Source organism: Chrysochloris asiatica, unplaced genomic scaffold, assembly GCF_000296735.1.
Source record: "Chrysochloris asiatica unplaced genomic scaffold, ChrAsi1.0 scaffold00056, whole genome shotgun sequence".
Classification (NCBI taxonomy): Eukaryota; Metazoa; Chordata; class Mammalia; order Afrosoricida; family Chrysochloridae; genus Chrysochloris; species Chrysochloris asiatica.
This window is the reverse complement of record NW_006408574.1, coordinates 3,040,234-3,055,811: the sequence shown is the minus strand read 5'-3', so window position 1 is coordinate 3,055,811 and position 15,578 is coordinate 3,040,234. Positions and strand designations below refer to the sequence as shown.

At 53.6% G+C, this 15,578-nt stretch overlaps 1 protein-coding gene across 1 annotated transcript in view; it reads left to right on the top strand.

Moving 5' to 3' along the window:
* The first annotated feature begins 2,293 nt into the window (after nucleotides 1–2,293).
* The window catches only part of OLFM1 (olfactomedin 1), a 44,288-nt gene continuing 31,003 nt past the window's right edge, over nucleotides 2,294–15,578 (top strand). Inside the window, exon 1 of the mRNA XM_006863707.1 lies at nucleotides 2,294–2,433. Coding sequence (XP_006863769.1) covers nucleotides 2,368–2,433 — 66 coding nt within the window. The 5' untranslated portion in view covers nucleotides 2,294–2,367. The remainder of the gene's footprint in view (nucleotides 2,434–15,578) is intronic.

Here is a 15,578-nt window from a genome sequence, read left to right as displayed (position 1 = left end):
TCCAAGGAGCAGCTGGTGAGCTTGAACTGCTGACCTTGCGTTTCAAACAGACTTTGAGGTCCAGTGCACTAGCCCACAGCACCACCCCAGGACTGCCCCACAATGGCCTGCAGTATATCAAGGATGGTGAAGATGACATGGACCATGAGTCAGAGGTGGTTGGCTAGCAGCCTGCAGCAATAACAGTGAGTATGTATGATCTTTTAAACATTAAATCAGTTCTTACCAAAATAGAATTTCAGGCCTCCATCCACCTGAGCAACAAAACCCAGAGGCCAGGGCTCACGCCCCAGCTCCTGCACACCCTCTGTGTCTGTTTCTCCTCTGGGCCTTGAGGACATCAGCAGCCGCCTAAGGGCAGAGAGGTGAGGGCGGCACAGGGACATGAGTTGTGTGCTCAGAGTGCCAAAGGCACTGATGTGCTCTCACAACCCACCTTGCAGCAATCTCGGGTTTACAGACCACAGTCTCACATTCTCACATTGGTCTCTCACAATAGCAGTTTCCACATCTTTTCTTCCCCTTCTACAGATGTGAAAACTGAGGCTCAGGAGACAGGACTAGATGTTGGGCCCTCCACTCCATCTCCTTGCTACCTTTGTGGAGATCATGGGGCACCAAGAGGCCAAGGGGACAGTGGATGCACAATCAGCTCGCTTTCCTTGGATGACATGACAGCACTTTGGGTCAATAACAATGTGGCGAAGACAGGACAGGGACACCCCACACTGCTCATTACCTCCCATGAAGCTCGCCTCAGACCCCCAGCATTCATCCTGCCTGCCAGGCTCCATTAGGAACTCTTCCTGCTTAGGTACCACCAGGAAGGAGGCCCTCTCCCATGGTGAAGCCCACCTGTACCTGTCTCCTGGACTCAGCTCTGCCCTCTGGGGCTCAGAAAAGAGTTGATCCACAGCACAGCCCCTCAGAGTGAAGCCCTCCCTTGTCTTCCCCATTCCCTCCCCACCCCCAGCGGGTAGTTCTGAAAAGGGGCCAACATCATGTTTGGGATCTGCTCTTGGGCTTTCTGTTGGGCTCCCTCCATCTGAGAAGATCTCTGACCTTGGGTCCAGAGCCCCTGACTGGACCTCAGGGTCCAGTCCTCTCTAGAGGACTCTCTATGTTCTCTCTAGAGCTTAACTTACAGGTAAAGTGTCAACAATAGGAAACAGACAAGAAAGAAACTTCTAAGTACGTATTGCAATCTTCTCAGAAAGCAGAGGTGTTCCGGGACTTCTAAGAAAACAGAGGATTTCATTGGAAAATGTGGCCCCCAAACCAACTCCCCTAAGCCTACTCCTCTGGTCAAGCTGTGAGTGACTATGAAAGGTGAACAGGGGGAGTGCAGAGAGAGGAAGGGGGAACCCATCTCCTCACCACCTGGAGGGTGACTTCCAGAGCTGGGGGACAGGGAGACACGTTGCCTCTGAGCTCTGAGCGGTTGTATCCCCCCCCCCCCACACACACACACACACACTTGGTGTGAGAGCTCCTGATTCCAGGAGGCAGATAAGGAAGTGCCTCTGTCTATCACACACCGTGAGCACCACCCTGAGACTCAGAGAATCAAGCATGTGCACACCGCCTGCCTCAGGAGCTCCTAGGAGTGGCAGCGCCCAGGGCAGATCCTTCTCCATAAGTCCCAACGGAGATAGGAACCCTAGCACTAATGTCCGTGCCCACGAAAGGACAGCCATGAAAGGACAGAGAGAGGCTCAGCAGCCCCCACGACAGGAGCACTCCAGTCAGTGACCTGCTTCCCAACCCTGCCCCACGCCCTCCATTCTCTGCCTGGAAGCATCCAACTTCTGACGTTCAGTTTACCTACCCGAGGATGTACTTCTTGGACACGTCAAGTCCTTCCACCCTAAAGGCCCCCACTCCAGAACTCCACCTACCCAGTCTGTAGAGCACAGCGCAGGCGCCTCTTCGACCTGGTCCCAGGCACCTTGACCCCCACCGCAGCCTAGCCTTGCTGAAGCTTTGGCCCTGTTAAATTTCCCCCGCCTCGTTGATGTCACATCCGCCGCAGCCCGGGCCTCTCCCCCGCGTGAGCGTGGCGCGCGGGTCCCTGGCGCACCCCCGCCCCTCCTGAGCAAACTTTTGGCACCCACGGCGGCCGCGAGCGCGCCCAGTGCGGGGCGGGGAGGCGGCAGCGGGAGGGGCGGCCCCGCGCGGAGACGGCGACGCGGCAGCAGATAAATATGCGGCGCGGAGCCGGGGCCCGGCAGATCCCGCGCGCCGCCGGTTCGGGGTGCTGAGCGCAGGCCACGCGCACCCACGCGCTCCGGAGCCGCCGCCGCGCCGCCGCCGCCGCTGCCACACCACCGGCTCTGCGTGCCAGGACGTTGCAAGTGGCCGCGAGACATGCCACCGGCCCGGAAGCTCCTCAGCCTGCTGCTGCTCATCCTGATGGGCACAGAACTCACTCAAGTACGTGCATCCAACGCCATTTTCCTCCCTGCCCGCGGCGCCCGGCCACCCCGGAGCCCAGCCAAGTCGGGGAGCGGCTCCGCGCCCCGGGCCTGGGGCTGGGGTGGGGGCCAGGGCGCCGGCCGGATGGAGGCGGGGGCGAGGGAGGAGTGCAGACTGCCCTTGACTGGGGTCGGGTCCCCCAGAACCCTCCAGCCCTGGTCAAGCGCTGCTGCACCTCCATCCCCCTCTACCAAGGACCCCCGCCCCCGCTCCCTGCCGAGAAGTTCTTAGGGTAGGATGAAGGGTTCCTTTGACAGTAGCTGTGGCTATCTGGGGGCTGGCAGAGGGCAGATGGCCAAGCCCCTAGCAATTTCACAGACCAGCCAACCAACCCAACTGCCTCCTGCTCCCCGCCCCCCACCCCCACCCCGAACCCCGCTGGGGCTCCTAGGAAGCCACTGGCCAGGTGGGTTTGTGAAGAAGTGGAAGAGCCAGAAGCGTGCGTGGGGTTGGGCTGATTGCGCGCCCGGTGGGTTCTGTGTGGAGGGCTTAGGGGTTGTGGCCACATGCTCAGCGTGAAGTGTGAGCGGCATTGGGGTGTGTGCGCGGACCCGCCGGCGTCTCCAGCCCGGTTCCTCATGCCTGAACAATGTGCCGCCGGTGGAGAGGGAGTCTTGGGTTGGTGATCTCCATTTTAAATGTATCTCTGAGCGGACAGGTCTGGGGGAGGAGGGGGAGCAAGCGTCCTTTGTGTGAGAGCTGGGACGGTTTCTTTGGCACCCGGGTGCTTGGAAGAGCCTGCCAGCTTCGGAGCCGGGATGCCCTGGAGTGACATTAAAATGTCCTTTCCAACGGCGCCACTGTGCCACGCATGGAGCTGCAGGTCCAGAGAAGGAAGGACAGGTACCAGCTGCCCCCGCCCCTCCCTCCCTCCTCCCCCCTCATTCCCAGCTCCCCTCCCTCTCAGCATAAAAGAGGAAACAAAGGAGAGGAATGGAAGAGGGAGATGGCTAGAAGAGAAAAGTCTGGAACTCGTGCCCCTTGTTTTGCTTTGACGCCCTTGCTGGACATCAGCAGTATACCTCCAGTACCAGTGTCTGAGAGGGGGCTTTATTGCTCCTCAGAGCCCCCTTCCTTGGCACTGGACAATCAGCCAGCCCCTCTAGATCAGTTCTTTGAGGTCTTGAGATGGGGAGTCCTTTGGGACATATGGGAAGCCTGGCCAAGGATGGGGGCTGGGGTGCACTGCACACACTCCACTCAGACACAAGAATAGCCATACATGTCTTGGAGAGGGCTGAGTAGGTCCCAGTTAGCTGCTCTGCCAAGGACTCTGTGTGTGCCTTACAGATACTCTTGGCCGGGCAGGCCCTGACAAGAGCTGCCTGGTCTGAGTGGCCTTGGAATGGACTGCCCCTAGTGTCCTCCAAGCTTCAGTGAAATGCCTTTTTTACTTCTAGTCATCCCCAACTCTCTGTTCCCAAATCACAAGATGCCCTCCCCCAGCAGTTCTCTCCACATCCTTTTCAAGGGCCCCTTGTTCTTGGGAGAAACTTTTGGTCCAACTTCAGTTAGAAGCTTTGTCTGGGTGGCAAAAGTGTCTGTGCAGCCAAGCCATCTGTGCTGGTCACCTGAATCTCTGCCAACCTCAGCACCACCATCACACACACACACACACACACACACACACACACACACACACACACACACACACACACACACAAGCATCCTCCACCTTCAGCTAGGGCCTGCTGCCTGACTTCAGGACCCTGGTCAGCTCCCCGTGGAGGGAGAGTGGGAGGGAGGGAGAAAAGTGTTTTTCTCTGCTTCCCTGGAGAACTCTTTCTGATTTTAAGCTGATTGAAGGGATTGGATTGGATTTGGGGGGGGGGGGGGTAATGCCTCCTCCCCCATCGATGTATGGCCCCACCTTCTTATGAGGGTCCAAGGCTTGGCTTCCAAAATTTCTCAGTAGAGAGGGACCTGTAAGCTCTGATGGGGTGGGGTTTTGAGTCCCCCCCCTGATAGGTTCCCATCTAGACAGAGTGCTGGCTCTTCACAAGTTCCCCCCAGGTGAGTCCCACCAACACTGGTCCCAGGGAGTCACCTTTAGCTGTGACTGTGCATAGTGTGAATACAGGGCTGTACCATTCTGAATCTGAGAATTACTTGGGGCCACTCATACCCTGGGATCTTGCTTTCGTGATCCCAACATGAGGCAGCCCTGGGAAGCCACATGGCATGGGGTCCTGAAAGATGCTCTGACAACTGTCAGGAATGAAATGAGAGAAAACTGAGCACCAAGGGTTAAGTTGTGCTGTGGCTGCTTTTCATGCTGCCCTTGCCCTCCCCGATAGCCAAGGGATGTGAGTCCAAAGTTTGGGAGGGTCACTGTGTTTATGGATTTGCCTGCATGGAGAAGGGGGCCACTCAGAAGCATGAGGTTCCTACCTGTGCTGAAGAAGTGCTGTGTGAGGGTTCCTGCATACCACAGTGGGAGAAGAGCACATGGCCAGCCCATCTGTTCTTCCCACAGCTCGATTAAGAGGAGCCCATCAATCAAGGGCCAGCTATTGATCGATGACCTACTATGTACAAGGCTGACGGCCCCAGTGCGCTTTGTTCTCAGAGAGAGATTTCACATGGTCTTGCTTTTCAATGAAGTGCTGGCATTTCAAGCTCTTTAAGAGGCTGGTAGGAGCCTTGGTGGTGCCATGGGTTAAGTGTTGTGCTGCTAACTACAAGGTCGGAGGTTCAAACCCACCAGCTGTTCCAAGGGAGAAAGATAAGGATATCTACTCCTGTAAAGATGTATGGTCCTATAGGGTAGCTATGAGTCCACTGGAGAGCAGTGGGTTTGAATGGTGGGAGAGGGTAGCATTGTGCTGAGCTTTCCAGCTGGTGTGTTAAGTGTTGATGCATGCTGAAGTATTGCTAATTCAGTCTTGGGTAGAAGGGCAGGGCTGGGGCTACCCGAGTTCTGAGTCCACCTCCATCTCCTGTTGGTGATGCCATGAAAGGCTGGGGAAGCTAATGCTAGAATCCAGCAACACTTCTTCCCCAGCACCTCCAGGCCCTGGCTGAGTGTCTTTGGGAAGCATTCCTCACCTCTCTGAGCCTGAACTTCCACCTTCTTAAAACAAGGAGGATTTGACTAGATGAATTTCTAAGAGAACTCCTTACCACAGATCCTCAATGCTGTCCTCTCGCTCACCCACTATCTTTTCTTTCAATAAGCATTTATTTCATAGGTGCCAACTGTGGGCACACTCAGTTCACCTTGGGCTTGCCACATTGAGTTGTCTGTAGCTCTTGCCACATGCCATCAGCTGCCAGCATGCTTTGTGGGGGACCCGTGGTTCTTTGTATATGTGAACATTTGCTGGCTCCGCCATGTGTTTTGGGGTCTGAGTGCAGAGAGTCATCCAGCCTGCCCTGAGAACTGGAGAAAGCTTCGGAGACGAGGTTGCGATGAAGCTGTGTGTCAGGGTTGCATCTGAGTTCCCTTTGAGCCAAGGGCAGGGCCAAGAGAAAGGGCTGGGGGTTGGAAGAGAACTTCAGACAGAGGCTACCACTTGAAAAACATCCCTGTAGGCTTGGCACCTGCATCCAGAGTTCCAGCTGTGGATGAACACAGAATGTCCTTGGATGTCTGTTGTTGTGTGACTGTTACTTTGCTCTCAGACTTTGTTGTTGTTGTTATTAGGGGCCAGTGAGTTGGGTACAACTCACCAGGACCCTATGTACAAGAACAACCCCCTGCCAAACCCTGCCCCAACCTCACAATCCTTGCTATTCGTGAACCCTATTGTTTCAGCCACTGTGTCAGTCCATCTCATTAGGGGACAGGAGCCTTCCTCATTTTCACTGACCCTCTACTTTACCAAGCACGATGTCCTTCTCCAGAGACTGGTCCTTCCTACTGAGTGACTCCTGTATGCTTAAGATGCCCTGGTGGCACACTGCCTAAAGTGCTCAACTGCTAACCAAAAAAGGTCAATGGTTCAAACCCACCAGCTGCTCCTCGTGAGAAAAGACCTGGTGATGTGTTTCCATAAGGGTTATAACTAGGAACCCTTATGGGGCATTTTTTATTCTGTCCTATAGGACCTGTCAGCTGGTGCAGTGGGCTAAGTATTGGGTTAATATCCCAAAGGTTGCTGGTTTGAATCCACCAGCTGCTCTGAAGCTATCTGCTGCCATAATGATTTACAGCCTCTGGAGCCTCTGGGTCCATTCTGTACCATTGCTGGGATTCAGAAGTGACTGGTGGTTGTTGGTTTGGTGTTACTGGGCCATTATTTGTTGGAATCTACTCCATAGCACACAACAACAACAACATACACCTGTATGCTTGATCCGGACTTCCGTGACATGTTTGCTGGTCTAGATGCGTCATCAGAGAATGGAACAGATGCTCTAGGGAGGGCTGTTGGTGGCAGGTGGGGAGGGGGGATGGTGGCACAAAGCAAGTGATGCTGATTTCACCTGAAGTGAAACCCATAACTTCAACTGTCTTCTCTCATCATGGAGTTAGCTAGTTCTAGAGCCACGGAGCCCAAACTATTCCTTGAATAAATTGAATGAGAAAAACTTCTAAGCTATATAACCTGCTTAAGCACCTACTTGGATCAGATGACCCCTCTGATGTCTTGGGCCACCTGCCCACAGAGCATTGTCACAATGCAGAATGGGATGGTGGGTGCTCCAGGTGAGATCAGGGTCTTGTTCTAATCCAGGTCTTTCAGGATGAATGGAAGGTAGTCCAGTCTTGGTGGAGCCTCTGACCCCACAGAGTGCTGACCAGTGGTAGAGGGGCACTGGGGTCCCCTGGGATGCCTCCCTGGGCAGAAAGCCTCCATGACATGGGGTGGGGGGGGGGCACTAAGCTGTAAATCTGCCACAAGAGGCATCTGTTTCATCTCCTAAGGCAATGTCTCATTCCACTGACTCCAGCCTTCACCAAGAAAAAGAAAGGTAATTTTCTGCCTTGGGTTGTATTTATGACTAAAGTTATCAGGCCCTGTAATCAGTATTAGCATCACCGTGTAAAGTAATACAAAACTAATTACTGGCTAAACTGAATTAGATGCATGGGAAACGGGAGCCGGGCTGGCAGAGAGAGGAGCCAATTTTCAGCTCTGAAAGATGTACTGTGGATCTTGTTCATGACTCTGAAACCAGTAGCCAGGAGGCCATTCCCTCAGGGACGGCCCAGTTGGCACTGCAGGCAGAACTGCGGTAGGGAGGGGCAGGTAGAAGGGAAGAGACACAGCGATCCTTTTCTTCTGATTATTCTACACATGAGGCGCTGCCTGAAGCCAGTGGTACCAGGTGCAGAACCAATAACCGGATGAGCAGACGGTGAGGGTGGTTTATATCATGCCAGCGATGCTGTGTTCTTATCCTAATTTTTCAAATGGGGAAATGGGACATGGGGAGGTCGAGTAACCTTCCAACAACCCAGCAAGGAAGTGGCAGACCCAAGACACCATCCCGGGTGTGTCTGGCACCAGAGTGTGTGTTCTTGCTAAAAAAGAGCGAGAAAAAAGAAGCAGAGAAACCAGCTCAACATCACTGAGAATCCATCAAAAAGGGAGGTGCCCAGCCACACGGCATCATTCTGCCTGCTCCACAGTGCCTCCGAGAGCCAGGCAAGCTGGGCTTTCTGCAGACATTGATGGGGGTCAGGAGCATCAGATGGAGGCCAGGATTCTGAAGGGTGGCCTTCTTCCTCCTTGGTCAACTCCCCATCCCTCAGAGATACAGAGATGTCTGGCGTGTTCACTGTCAAGTTCCATGCCTGAGTTTGCTGATGTAAAGCCAAGGGTCCCCTTCAGGGTCCTGGCACTGACTGGATGACTTGAGGCCCAAGAAGTATCAAGTAGGACTTGAGGTGCTTAGTAGATGGAGCCTGTGAGGAACCCTGTGAGGAACCCACAGTTCTGTAACATGGTGTCACACAAGACCCCTGGGAGCGCAGCCAGGAATGTCCCTGTTTGATCAGTCTTTGCCCACAACCCTGTATCTGCTGACACCATTTCACCATCTTCTGCGTCCAAGTTGAGGTTCATGACCACTGGCCTCTTTAGCGTTAGTGGACTTACTGTTGGGCATGGTCCACCAAGATTTGTTCTGAGTGTAGCAGTGAGAATGGGCCTGTATATTCCGTACGTAAGTTCAGTGATGTTTAAAATCTGAACGGCAACTCCAGAGGAGTCGACTCAACAGAGTCTAGATTGGAGAATGCACATGAGAGATGAGGAGACACCAGCCCACCGGCTTTCCCTGCTTCCCCAAGATGAGCTCATAGCTCTGGTCTGATGTCATCACCTGGCTCCACAGGGAGGAGTCTGGGTATTAGTCTCAGTGGTCTCCTTCTGGGAGCTTGAAGTCCACCTTAGAGATTTTCTTCCCTCCGCACAGGTCTTCAGGAGTGCTCTGAGGAGGCATTGACACCCTCTTGCATTTGATGTGCTTGGGTGTCTGGGAATGGGAGAAAGAACACAGATGCCCTTTCTCAACCCAGCATGTTGGACGTATTTAGTCAGACTCAGAGAGCTGAACCAGTCATTCGTAGACAACTCTGTGCTCTGATATGTGAGCTCTCCCATCCACCAACAAACACACATACATTCCATTCCTGGAAAAGCCCATGTAGAGTCCTGTCCCATTGGCATTGGAGCTGAATCCGTTGGCAGTTGGTGGAGTCAGGGCTGCTGTATACCAGATGCTTCTCCTGAGGCACCATGGGCCCTGGTTGAGGTTGCTGAGAAGTTTCCTGAGGCTCTAGAGAAGAGGTTGTGGTGTGGTCCCTGATGGAGACAGCGGTGGGACATGTGTGTCTGAGCCTCATGTCCTCTGTGGAAGTAGAACTTGATCTCAGAAATCTGGAGCCCCAGCACCCTTTGCTCTACACAAATACTGTGCTATTGGGTATTTCCTAGATAACTCGGTTGGCCCCCACGTTTGACTCTTTGACAGTATTTTTATGATGGTTTTTCCTTTGAATTCACGTTAGGATTCATGAGTCACCTCACTTAGCAAGGAGAAAGCAGCAACATGTGGGGGGTGAGAGTGGGGCAAAAACCAGGCTTTTGGCTAAGTGTGTCATGTGGCAATTGCTGCTGGAACTTGGCTTTGTTTGCCTGGCCACTGAAAGGACACAGAGATGTGGCTTCCCCTGAGGTCTGGACACAGCCTAGCGGAGGACCAACGAATTGATGCGAGCAGCCTGGGATGTACTAGAGAGGGAGCAGAGGCTGTGAGGGGGCTGCCGGCCCTGCTCTGGGTACCCAAGGAACTGGGCTTGATGCTTGGAACTGCAGTCACTTGTGACTTTACCAGTGGCAGCTGTGGGACAAAGCAGGCTCACTCACCTTCAAGGAGAGATCTCCCTGACACTGGAGGCATTCAAATAGAGACTGTGTATCCTGATATCCTAGGAGGATGAGAGTGGGAGCTCAGGGCTGGAACCAGTCCCCAGTGGCCGAGGCTTATGATGATGACTCTTTTCTGCCAAGGTCTCAGATGTCTTCTCACCAGAGCCGGGCTGATGGAGGACTCCTGGCTTTCCTTCATCTGCTGCCGAGACTTACAAGTGATGTGACACTGCCTGAGCTTGGTCTCCCACCATCCAGCATGGTAGATCCACTACACACTGATGTCAGTGTGTCTGGACGCTGTCCTTCTGTCCCCAAAACTCCAAATGGTGCCCAGGAACCAGCCATCAGCAAGCCCAGCATTCTTGGAGAAGGCGGGATGGAGGGGTCAGCTGAAGGAGACACATGGCTTGGACCACGCATGGTAGCCTCACATGACTGCTAGGTCCTTCCAAGCTGCTAGCCATCAGAAGAGGGGTTTCTCAGAAGCCCTTGGGCCAAGCACCCTCCTTGCTCCTCTTGTTCCTCCTCAGAGAAAACCAAAAACCACACCCATTAGGAATTGGCTCTCGACTCATAACAACCCTGTAGAACAGAAGAGAACACCTGCTCCTTAGGGTTTCTGGACTGTAAACCTTTACAGGAGCAAACAGCCTCATCCCTGGATTTGAACCTCCAACCTTGCAGTTAGTATCCCAAACATAAATGGAAAATACAGATGTTGGGCTGGAGAGGCAGAATCATCCCATCTTCCCGGTCTCTCTCTTGCAATAGCTCTCTTTCTTGGAGAAAAAGAGGCAGACTGTTAAGTTGCACAAGAGCCGCCACGCTTTGTCCTTTGGAGAGGCTCCTTTGCCAGGGAGCATCAAGGGACCCACTCTTGGCTCTGGGCTCCAAACAGATCCTCTCTCCGTGGACCCCCACTTTCTGTCTGTGAAAGGGAGAAGGTTGGATGTGCTGCCCAACCCCATGTGTGAGGCTGTGGGGCTGAATTAGGTCATTCTTAGCACCCACGTGAACACATCCCTTAAAGACCCATAAGAGCATCCTTTCAGTTATGTAAGGCTGCCCCGTTCTGAGGGTTGGAAACCTCAGACTGTGGGGCCAGTGGCCTGGTTCTCCATGTGCTCGGAGAGGAGATATGAGGACAGAGACCTGGCCAGGTAGGATTTCTCACTGCAGGTGATACTCAGGAATGCATTAGGAACCAAATGAGGAAGGGCTACTGAGCAGGAAGAGTCTGGAAATGGTCCTATGGAAATGCTTTGGGTGGAGTTATGTAGGTGGCTGGGGCATGGGGCTCCTCTTGGGACCCAGGAGATTGAACAGCTGGAGTGACAGCTCCCTGCCATCATCTGTGAAGTGACGGTGATGTAGCACCAGCCCCAAGGTCTAAGCCCGGAAAGACTTAAGTGACATAAGGCATGCCGAGCCCTAGTGCAGGCTGGGACTGGGCACCTGCTCCACCTGGGCATCCTGAACATGGAGACTGAGCTACTGAGCAGCTAGTCCTAGTTTCAGGGATGGCGTGCAGAAACAGGGATTTAAAGTCCTCTTTAGCAGCTTGGTGTTGGTGACGCTGTGGATCCTTTAATCCAGATGGTTCATTCTTCTAAGACCCACAGTTTGCTTTTGGAAATGCTTTGTAGCTTCCTAAATTAAATTACGCTGGCTCCAGGCCTCTCTACTGACCCTTTTAAAAAGCATTAGAAACAGAGCCTCCCCTCCAGCACTGTGGGTTTTAGGACAGGACAGGACTTCCAGGGGGACCAGATGCATGCCAGTGACTTGGCTTGTCCCCTGACACCCCCATACTGCCCACACACCCCAACATGGGGCCTCTATTCCTGTGTTCTAGACTAGAGAGGACTGCTGAAGAATTCAAAGTGATGGGAGGAAGCTTGTCTTCCAGCACCCCCAAGTCCTGGGACCTCCTGGGCTCAGTTTTGTTCCCAGGGTTGGGGGCAGGATGTAGGAATCTCAGGCTTGGCTTAGATTTTCAAATAACCAAAGAGGAAATAACTGAAGGTTCCTTGTTGAGAGTATTTCTCAGCCTTGTCTTAGGGGGTGCTACTTGAATGCCCTGGCTCCCCAACATGACCTTGAGCACAGGAGATTTCAGAACTCCCACATGCCCTGCCTGCCGGTTACCCAAGGAGGTCAGAGAGGGCCCCTGGCCCCGAGGAGCCCAAACAGCTCAGCCCCTCCCAGCGCTTCACTGAGTAGCACTTGATCCAGTGTTGGCAGACTGCCTGGATTTCATTCCCTCCTTGCAAAAGCCCAACCAAGTCGGTTTTCTTTGAATTTAGAGATGCTATTGTTATAAACCGTTGAGTCGATTCCAACTCAGCAACCTCACATACAACAGAATCGCACCAGTCCTGGGCCATCCAGATGCTATGCTTGAGCCCATTGCAGCCACCACTGTGCCAATCCATCTCACTGGGGGTCTTCCTCTTTTTCACTGGCCCTCCACTTTACCTGGCATGATAGCCTTCTCCAGGGACAATATGTCCAAAGTATGAGAGACAAGTCTCGCCATCCTGGCTTCCAGGGAGAATTCTGGTTATACTTCTTAGAATACAGATTTGTTTGTTCTTCTGGCAGTCCATGGTACTTTTAATATTCTTCTATGGTCTTCCTTAGGAGCTCTGGTAGCGTAGTGGTTACGAATCGGGCTGCAAGCCACAAGGTCAGCAGTTCGAAACTACCAGCGGTTCCGCGGCAGAAAGATGAGGCTTTCTGCTCCCGTAAAGATTTACAGACTCGGAAACCCTGTACAGGGTCGTTATGAGTCGGAACCGACTCCACGGCACATAACAACAACAATAATGGTCTTCCTTATTCACTGTCCAACTTTCACACGCATATGAGGTTATTGAAAATACCCTGGCTTAGGTCCGACGCACCTTAGTTCTCAACTGACCTTTTTGCTCTTGAACACTTTAAAGAGGCCTTGTGCAGCAGATTTGCCTAATGCAATACGTCATGTGATTTCTTGACTGCTGCTTCCGTGAGTGATTTAAGTACCAATTGTAAATCCTCATGTGATATTACCAACATAAAATCAAATCAGAAGTTCTTCAAAATGAAGGAGTGTTTTTTCCTTTTATTAATCCTTTTTGTCTACCCATCTGGGGCTGAAAGTTTCTAGAATGTTGGTTGCTCTGTCTGCTGGGGGTTATTTTCATATCAAACATCACCTCCTCCACATCAGAATGTCGGTAGCAACAGCATCTCTTATCGGTGGTCTCTTTGAAGAATGTTGGCTGGGGTCCTGGGAAGCATCACATCTGATTTGAGATGCAGGTTCTTTCAAAGCCTTCTGGCTATGGTTCTGCTCTGAGCCAGTTCTGTTTTGTGCAAAGTGGGGTGACAATGAACAATGAATGACATCTTTATTAGGTGCCACCCTTGTTCCTGCATTAACCCATGTGATCATTCCAACACCCCGGAGAGAAAAGGGATGATTTTTAAACCCATTTTACAGATGGGGAAACAGGCCCAGGAAGATAAACAAGGGCTCACTGCCAATACATGGCAGAACCAGACTCCACAGGCAGAATGAGGTTGTATGTTTCCTTACTCATGGAGTTATAGGGAAATTTGAGCCCTGGGATGGTACCCAGGCCACGAAAGGAGCCCAGGAATGTGGTCACCATATTGGTATTTCTTCTGTCCTGGACTCCAGGGCACACTGGACCCTGTGGCTCACAGGGTAGTTGTTGTTGGTCCCATCCAGCCCATTCCCACTCACATCCACCTGATGGGACAGCGGAGAACAGCCCCATTGGGTTTTCTAGCCTGTCATCGTCATGGGAACAGATTGCCCAGGGTTTCTCACTCGGAACTAAGTAGGTTCAAATTACCAACCTTTAGGTTATTAGTGCAGTGCTTAACATGTTGTGCCAGTAGGGCCAGATGTGGAATCAATATCTGTGGCTTCAGAGATGAACTAAGATTGAATTTGAAGTTGTTCCAACAGACTGAGTGGTCATTTTCCTTCTGCAGTGGGAAGCAGGCGAGGATGATTTAGTCAGACCAGGCTAGTGGCCTTGAATCTGGGTTAAAGACGCGTTCTGTGGAGGGGGAGGCGGCGGAGGCGGAGCCAGTGTGGACTGACCATCTCCCGCCTTCCAGCCAGCAATGGGTGTGACTAGGATGTATCCAAGTTCTGATCACGGCCTGTACTACCAGTCTGCGCTGAGAGGTGGCGCCCTTCCCCAACAGTTGGGAGTTCGCTCGCATCCAAGCCAGACCCTTCTGCCACCAGAACATCCCTGTCATCTTTTTCAAAAACAAACTGAGGAGCTCCGTTAGGCTGTGGTTGTTTTTGTTGTTAAGTGCCGTCAAATCGGTTCTGACCCATAGCGACCCTGTATAGGGTTTCGGAGGAGGGACTGGTGAGCTTGAATCGCTGACCTTGCAGTCTGGTGCATTAACCCACAGCGCCACAGACTGTGGTGGTAGTGTTGTTATGTGCCCTGGAGTCGGTTCCGACTCATAGTGACCCTGTACAGGGTTTCCGAGGCTGTAAATCTTTACAGGAACAGCTGGTAGTTTTGAACTGCCAACCTTGCGGTTCACAGCCCGATTTGCAACCACTATGCTACCAGAGCTCCTTACAGAAAGACTGGTAGAGGGTCTCATACCAGCACCCTGGCCAGGATCCCCTGGCCATTAGAGAGTTGTCTCCCTAACGTGGATTATGGCACAGAGAAGTAACATCCCAGCAAAACGGACCTTAGAGCCAGCTCTTCCATCAAGGTCCTTCTTTCTTATCACCCCTGCCCACCCCCAGAAAGGAGATGACTCTGCACGATGGCAGAGAAGTGCACTTGGTGGCCGGGGGGGGGGGGGGTACTCCCTGCCTCCCCCTGGCTCCAAGGCAGCCTGCTTCTGCCATTCGCAACTGTCAGCAAATTCAAAAGCCAGGTTCAGGTGTGTGGCCCAGGTTGACCAGTGGCTTCTGACACACCTGGGTCCTGGTGCTGATGCTGAAACTAGGAGCCCAAGGTACCAACTGCTCTGCCCCACACCTAGATGCCTGAACCCCTGTTCTAGCCTGTCATGGAAGCCACGCTGCTCCACCACATGTAACACTTAGCCCCCCACAACCCCTTGCACACCCACCCCACCACACTCCCCAGTCCCACCCACAGCTGCTGTATCCACTCCCACTCCCCTGCACGCTCGCCCCCCTCCAAGAGTCCCTGCTGCCTCCCTCACCCCTCCTTCGCCCTCCCCTTTCCAGGAGCCCTGGAGTTGGAGACACACACACCCCGCCCCCCCCCCCCCACCAGGGGTCGGTTTGCGGGCCTAATGAAAAGAATCCCCACCCCCCCACCCCCCCCCCCCCACCCCCCCACCCCCACCCCACCCCCACCACATCTCCCCACCCCACCCCCTGCCCCAGCTTGAGTTTCCAGCAGTGGTTCAGGCTGGTGGGCAGCAAACCCTGATGGGACCGCCTTTACCCCCAAAGAGGGCCTTCGCTGCGGCTCGACCATGAGAGTGGGGAGAGCTGGGGTGGGCAGCGGGCGTCACCCCTGAGGCCTTGCGGAGCCGTTTCCTTTAGAAGTTGAGGGCCGTGGTTTTCTTTACCCCATGACTCCATCCAACTCCTGGGCCCCTGGCGTGCATCTCTCGAAGCCAGCAGCCAGCAGCCAGCAGCCAGCAGCCAGCAGCCAGCAGCCAGGGGGCGGCACGGAGCCGAGCGAGCAAGCACCCACCCTCTCCCGGGCGGACTGCGTCGCCGCGCCCGCGTGTCCCCGCCTCCCT